The 6,799-nt window shown below is 30.1% G+C and overlaps 1 protein-coding gene across 2 annotated transcripts; it reads left to right on the top strand.

Annotated features, from left to right (window-relative positions):
• Positions 1 to 3,752: 3,752 nt before the first annotated feature.
• Positions 3,753 to 6,216, top strand: HLS1 (Acyl-CoA N-acyltransferases (NAT) superfamily protein). 2 transcript variants are annotated; one of them, XM_089753615.1, is made up of 3 exons: positions 3,753 to 4,255; positions 4,293 to 4,553; positions 4,668 to 6,216. In XM_089753615.1, exons 1-3 carry the CDS (start codon positions 4,071 to 4,073, stop codon positions 5,533 to 5,535), a joined length of 1,314 nt encoding a protein of 437 aa, XP_089609741.1. In that variant the 5' UTR covers positions 3,753 to 4,070; the 3' UTR covers positions 5,536 to 6,216. The 2 variants fall into 2 exon arrangements, with proteins under 2 accessions (XP_089609741.1, XP_022773931.1); XM_022918196.2 differs by having other exon boundaries at positions 3,754 to 4,250; positions 4,378 to 4,553.
• The last annotated feature ends 583 nt before the right edge of the window (positions 6,217 to 6,799 follow it).

Genomic DNA, 6,799 nt, shown 5'->3' with positions numbered 1-6,799 from the left:
AAATTTAATCATTTAATTTACATTAAAAGATTTTCTTTACATAAATTAACATATATCAATTAAAAAAATGGAAATTTGTCTATCTCCTAAACGTAGGAAACTCAGTTCTAACTTAACTTGACTTATCAATGACTTTCCTTTCATCTTCGTCTTTCCCAAGTGTTTACTTTAATTAAATCCTTAATAAATTAGGTCATTTTCAATAATTTCTTTTTAATTCTTAATCTATTCTTGACCTTTTAACTTGTTTACCTAACTCACCGGAAGAAAATGTTATATATATATATAAAATTTTCTCGATCTATAACTTCTCGAATCTATAACTTCTTGATATTTATCTACTTAACTCACATGAGAATGTTATTTATTTAAATTCTCTTAAACTTGTGATCTCTAAAAATTTATCCAACATACATGCTATTTAAATTAAAACTATTAATATCATATTCAACAATATTTCGATTTTCTTCAAAAAAAAATGGCATTTGTAGGTATAATTATTTCAATATATTATTTCAAATTTTTGTATTTAGTACACATATATTTATAAATATATATATGGAATTGTACATAATAATATTACTAATAATCTATAAAATAAATATACAATATCTTTAAATAAAAAATAAATAAGTTTAAAAGTATAAGATATAATATTATCATTTATCATAATATTTTTAAACAATTAATATAATTATATGATATTTAAATGAGTATTTTTCTTTTTCATGTGAAAACATATCAAGATAAAAATAAAGATATGAAAAAGAAATTAACCTTGATTTTAGGATTATTAAACCTTAGCGAGCATAAATGATTTCTTAAAAGAAATTAAAATGCTTATGAACCTTGGTTTGGATATAATAGAAAATAAATTGTAGTAAAAAAATAGAGAAATTAAACTTTTAAGGGTTATTTTATCTACTACTTTTATTTTTATTAGTTAAAATAGTTAAATAATAAAAGATAAGTTAAAATTTATAAAATATATTTCATATTCATGTATTTACAAAAGCAAATTAATTCACCAAACTTCATCGAAACCAATCGAAATTTACAAAACTAACCAATATTACTTCATATCAAATTTGGTATGAAAAATTACTCTTAAATGTATCGTATTTTGGTATAGACAAAGCATATCAACCAATGCAACTAATATCGAAACAAAATTAACAATATTAATTTAAATTTATCCTAAATTGGCTTCAATAAATTATTTTTAATTATTAGTAAAAGGAAAAAAATTATTATTAGTACTTTAATTTGAAACTATCATTGCACCAAATATATATATATATATAATGGTTACTCTACATCAACATATATCACGTTTCATTTAAATTATGTTAAATAATCATATTTTTTAAAAAATCAACTTTACATTTATTATAATAAGCATTAATAAATTTATTAAAATTAATATTCACCTTTTAATTATAACATGTAATGTATAATAAATATTAAATTTTTTGAAAATATAATTATATTGTTCAATTCAAATAAAAGTGACATATAACATAAAAGTAACGGTTTTATATAACCATTTCTCTTATACATCTTCAAACAGTTACTTAAAATAACAGGTTTAATGTAGTAATGATAAGGCATTAAATAATTAATCATATTGATGACGTGTCCATTTCCTCTTAAGAACCCAATCATTGTCGAAACCGTTTTCGCCTTCCAATTAAACTCCTCACTTCCTCTACTAAACTACTAAAATAAGATATCCCTCACATGTAACGCCCTTCCAGCATCAATCATGCGGTTTCACTATGCTAACCCACTCTAAATCATGTGGAATTGTTGATCCTTTTATACTTATATTTAAATTATTATAATTTAAATCTTATAAAAATTTAATAAAGTAAAATTTTCCCAAAATTTCCCACGATCAATTTGGTAGTTAAATTATAAATTTTAAATGTAAAGATTTCAAATTTAAATCAAAATAATATATAAAAAATTTTAAATTACTAAAATAATAAGATAAAATCAATCCATCAAACATAATAATAAATAATTATCATCTTCGTTATTATGTTATCACATTATTATTTCTTGTTAATAAAATAAGTAGTACCTTTCAATACAGTTTATAAAAAGAGTTGAAAGACCCATAAAAAATTGAGTTCCCTTCTGTTCATTTTTTTATTATTTATCAATTACATTGATCATCATCGTTCTTCACTCATATATATATATATATATATATATATATGATTTAATCGAAAATTGTGAAAGTGGATGATGACAAAAATTGTATTAAAAATTAACGAAGAGAAGTCAAGTTTGGCTAATCGATAAGAAGAACTCTCTCTATTTATCAATCAAAGTTAAATATTTGTACATAGTATTTTGAAAATAAAATTATATATATAGTATTTATGTGAGAAATATATATTTAAAAATGTTCAAAAAAAGTTAATGAAATATTAATTTAATAGTAAAAAGGAGATTTTAAAATTTTAGATATTTAATTAAATTATAATTTATTAATTAATTATTTAAATATAAGTATAATTTTAAAAAATTCAAAAAAAAAACTGAAATTCTAACAATTTTTGAGATGACTATGGTATTATAAAAAAAATTGAAATAAGGAAGAAATTATGGAATTTGTAAAAGGAACATAAAATCAGTGTAAAGTCCCATCAAAATTTTTCGCTTCTTGCATGTTCAAAAGAAAATTGATAGGGCTGCATTGCATGGTGGATATTCCAGAAAAAAAGGGAGGGTGAAGGGGAAAAAGGAGCATATAGAGCTTTAGCGATGATTGTGAAAAAATGCAGCTATCCGTGAAGGGAGCGATCATGACCGTCCGTTTTGATACTGATCGCAAAAGAGATTGAAGATACCGATGATGACGATGATGTATCGAGATCGGAAACGCCACGCTACCAGTGGTATATTTTAGCATTAGCAGTTATTCTGGTGATGTGAAAAAAGAGAGCCGCTTCTGCAGAGTCCAGTCCAGTCCACTTACTCTAGATTTTCTATCAACGGCCGAATTTCCTGGGTGCCTCATCACCCCCGTAACCAACGATTCCCATCTCGCCACGTTATTACCTTTTTCACCCCACTAATGATATATGCATTTTATCATAATTTTCAAATAAAAATAATTATCTAATAATTATTAATAAAATTTTAAAATATAACACTGAATAATTTATCAATCTCCAATATATATATAAAAAATTTTCATTATTCATGAACCGACAAGATTATGTATGTGGAAAAGTTGGTGATGATGATGATGAGATGAAAGGTGGTGATTACAAATGGGGACATGATGGCAAGGCCTCCATCCGTAGAAATTAAATGATTATAATGAAAAAGTGAGATAGAAGAAAAAGAAACCCACAAGATTGCGCAGCCATAGCCGCCATTTCCACTTCCACTCTTTTTGTGATGATTAATAATAAAAATCTTTATCATTATTTTTTTTATTTACTATCCATTTAATTTTTTTAATGATTACATTTGCTATTGGTTATGAAAAGAGAGAGAAAAAGAAAGATATATAGACAGACAGAAAGAGAAGAGGAGATAGAGACTTTTAAAATCACTGAATTAAACAAAAAGCCAGAAGAGAAAAGTAAGGGTTTGGGGCTTCTAGAGATAGACAGAGAGTAAAAGCCTTTTCCTTTAAAAAAACCCCAAAAAATGAGTATTTAAAAACAGCTTCAAACCAATTGTTTCTCTGGCAATGAACTTACTAGTTTTTTCTCTTTGACAAAAAAAAAAAAACCAAAGAAACTAAAGCTTGGGAGACCGTACTGTTCTCTAAATATTTATATATGGTTTTACTTTTATCTCTGATTTCGAAGTCCTAAGCTTTTAGCCTTCGCTGCTGTCGCCTCTTCTTTCTCTCTTATTGCTTGCTTGATTCAAACGTTATTCAGCCTATTTTCTACCCTTAAAAAAGCTGCTTTTTCACCTATATAAACCTTCCATTCGTTACCAATTATCTTCACTCAAAAACCCTCGCTTTCACTGTATCTAAATCTCCTTTCTCTGGTGTCATTACTCTGCCATACTGAAAAGAAGTGAACATAAAAATTATGGGAGACGATGAGTGTGTTATAGTGGTAAGAGAATTTGATCCTTGCAAAGATTTAACAAGTGTAGAAGAAGTGGAAAAAAGATGCGAGGTTGGTCCCAGCGGCAAACTCTCTCTCTTTACCGACCTCTTAGGTGACCCTATTTGCCGGGTCCGCCACTCCCCTGCTTTCCTCATGCTGGTACTAACATTTTTTTTCTATTTGTCTTTTTTCTTTTTTCTCCATTACTAAAATCTCGCTCTTTTTGTTTTTTTCCTACATACCGACCCTTTATCATTCATTTTATTTTTCCTTTGTAATCAAGCAGGTGGCTGAATTAGCCTCAACCAAAGAGATAGTTGGAATGATTCGAGGTTGCATAAAAACCGTTACCTGTGGAAAGAAACTCTCTCGGAATAGCAAAAGCAATGATCCTAACAAACCTATTCCAATTTACACCAAACTCGCTTACATTTTAGGCCTTCGGGTCTCCCCTTCGCACCGGTATTTTGCCTTAATCTCTTACCATAAATGGCGCAACAAATGGTTTTTAGTACGTTAAAACAATAGTAATCAATGATCTTAATTTTGGGTTTTGCTCTGTTTTTTTCTTTCTAGGAGAATGGGAATAGGGTTAAAGCTGGTGCTTAGAATGGAAGAGTGGTTTATTCAAAACGGCGCTGAATATTCGTACTTAGCAACGGAAAAGGACAACCAAGCTTCTGTTAATCTCTTTACGGATAAATGCGGTTACTCCAAGTTCCGTACTCCTTCCATTTTGGTTAACCCCGTGTTTGCTCACCGACTCCCTGTTTCCAACCGAGTCACCCTGATCAAGCTTCCCCCTTCCGATGCTGAGTCCCTTTACCGCCGCCGTTTCTCCACCACCGAGTTCTTCCCTCGTGACATTGACTCGGTGCTTAATAATAGGCTTAACCTGGGAACTTTTTTGGCTGTGCCACGTGGATGTTTTTATACGCGGGAGTCATGGCCTGGGTCGGATAAGTTTTTAGACGACCCGCCAGAGTCGTGGGCGGTTTTGAGTGTTTGGAATTGCAAGGACGTGTTTAGGTTGGAAGTTCGCGGGGCGTCGAGGATGAAGAGGACGTTGGCTAAAACGACAAGGATTGTGGACAAGCTGTTGCCGTTTTTGAGGTTACCGTCGATTCCGGAAGTGTTTAGGCCGTTCGGTTTGCACTTTTTGTACGGGTTGGGAGGGGAAGGGCCACGCGCGGCGAAGTTGATTAATGCGTTGTGTGCACACGCGCATAACTTGGCTAAAGAAGGAGGGTGCAGTGTGGTGGCGACTGAGGTGGCGAATCTTGAGCCGTTGAAAGTTGGGGTCCCACACTGGAAGAGGTTATCGTGTGATGAAGATTTATGGTGCATCAAGCGGCTTGGGGAAGACTACAGTGACGGGTCTGTCGGTGACTGGACTAAATCACCCCCTGGACTTTCCATTTTTGTAGATCCCAGAGAATTCTAAGCTCTTATCACCAAAACAAAAATCTCAATAGTAATAAGTTTTTTTTTTTTTTTTATAAGGATTTTGGTAGAGAAAAGAGAGAATGAGAAGATATGGGGCTTTGGTGTAAGAAACAATACGAATATCCTCTCCTTTTTGTTTTTTGTAAATGGATGTTGCTTTTAAGATCCTGTTCTACCCAAACAAAGCCTTAAGTTTTAGAAGTGGGGTTGGATATCTTTTTAGGGAATTTCTTCTTTTTTTTTTTTTTTTATCTTATTCCAAAGTTTGAAACGGTTCTTTACGGAGGAGAAATCATGTGTAATCAGAATATCCCTTTGAAGATCAAAATCCCTTTCAATTTATAAAAAAAAAAAAAAATTCCCCAATTGACTTTTGGCATTATTAATATTCTTTTTTTCCATTGTAAATTATAACTTTGATTATATGCTTCGAATAGGGCACCCTATTAACCTTACCCTATCCTTTAATTTTCATAGTTTAGAGTAATTGGGTTCTTAGTATCTTTCTAATTAAGGGTGGTGGAGAACATAGGACCACATGGGCAAATTGGCCTAAAATTTATGCAGCTCTCTCCCTAAAAAAAATTATTATTATATATCTAATATGACATGATTAGTCATAATTGGGAACTTTTTTTTGTGGATGAACTTTGGTGTTGTGGATGGATTCTTTTTCATTTGGGGTTTACTTTTTTATTAGATTGGGATGGACGATGTGAGATTTGGCTTTTAGCTGCTGCTTTGGGTTTGGCTTTCTTTGCTTTTTGGAATGAAAGATTGAAAATTGAAATTGATACGATAGGATAGTGGTCGGAATGATATTATGATATGTTTTTTTTTTTCTTTTTCCAATTCCTCGTCTTTTCTTTTTTTTTTTTTTTTTCTCTCTTTGTTTAGGTGGTTTTTGTTTGGAACCATGGGCCCTGTAAGCAGGTTCTAGGATTGTGACGTTTGTTTTTATAACAAACCCAATCCTCCTTTTTCTTAAAAAGACAAAACATATATCACAATAATGTTGTAGCATTATAGTTGGTTGCAACATAAATTATTCATCCATTCATTTTAAATAAATGAAAACAAAGAAAAAATTAGATCATAAAATATAAATTTTGACAGAGAAAAATTTTTTATCACGCATTTAAATCAAATTTTATTATCTTAGATCGATAATAATTTATTTTTACTAATAATTACTTATCATTTAGATCAATAATAATTAAATATATTTGTCGTTACTATATTTGAAGATACTTTCAAAAAAG

Source organism: Durio zibethinus, chromosome 24 (assembly GCF_047325235.1).
Source record: "Durio zibethinus cultivar Kanyao isolate XHJ-2024 chromosome 24, ASM4732523v1, whole genome shotgun sequence".
Lineage (NCBI taxonomy): Eukaryota > Viridiplantae > Streptophyta > Magnoliopsida > Malvales > Malvaceae > Durio > Durio zibethinus.
The sequence above is the reverse complement of the archived record's forward strand: the minus strand, read 5'-3'. Positions and strand labels throughout refer to the sequence as shown.

Bases quoted from the DNA above. Each gene is read 5' to 3' on its own strand.
- HLS1 (XM_089753615.1), top strand. From the start codon at position 4,071: ATGGGAGACGATGAGTGTGTTATAGTGGTAAGAGAATTTGATCCTTGC. The intron at 4,256-4,292 runs AACATTTTTTTT...TTCTTTTTTCTC, and splicing joins GCTTTCCTCATGCTGGTACT to CATTACTAAAATCTCGCTCT. The intron at 4,554-4,667 runs GTATTTTGCCTT...TTTTCTTTCTAG, and splicing joins CGGGTCTCCCCTTCGCACCG to GAGAATGGGAATAGGGTTAA.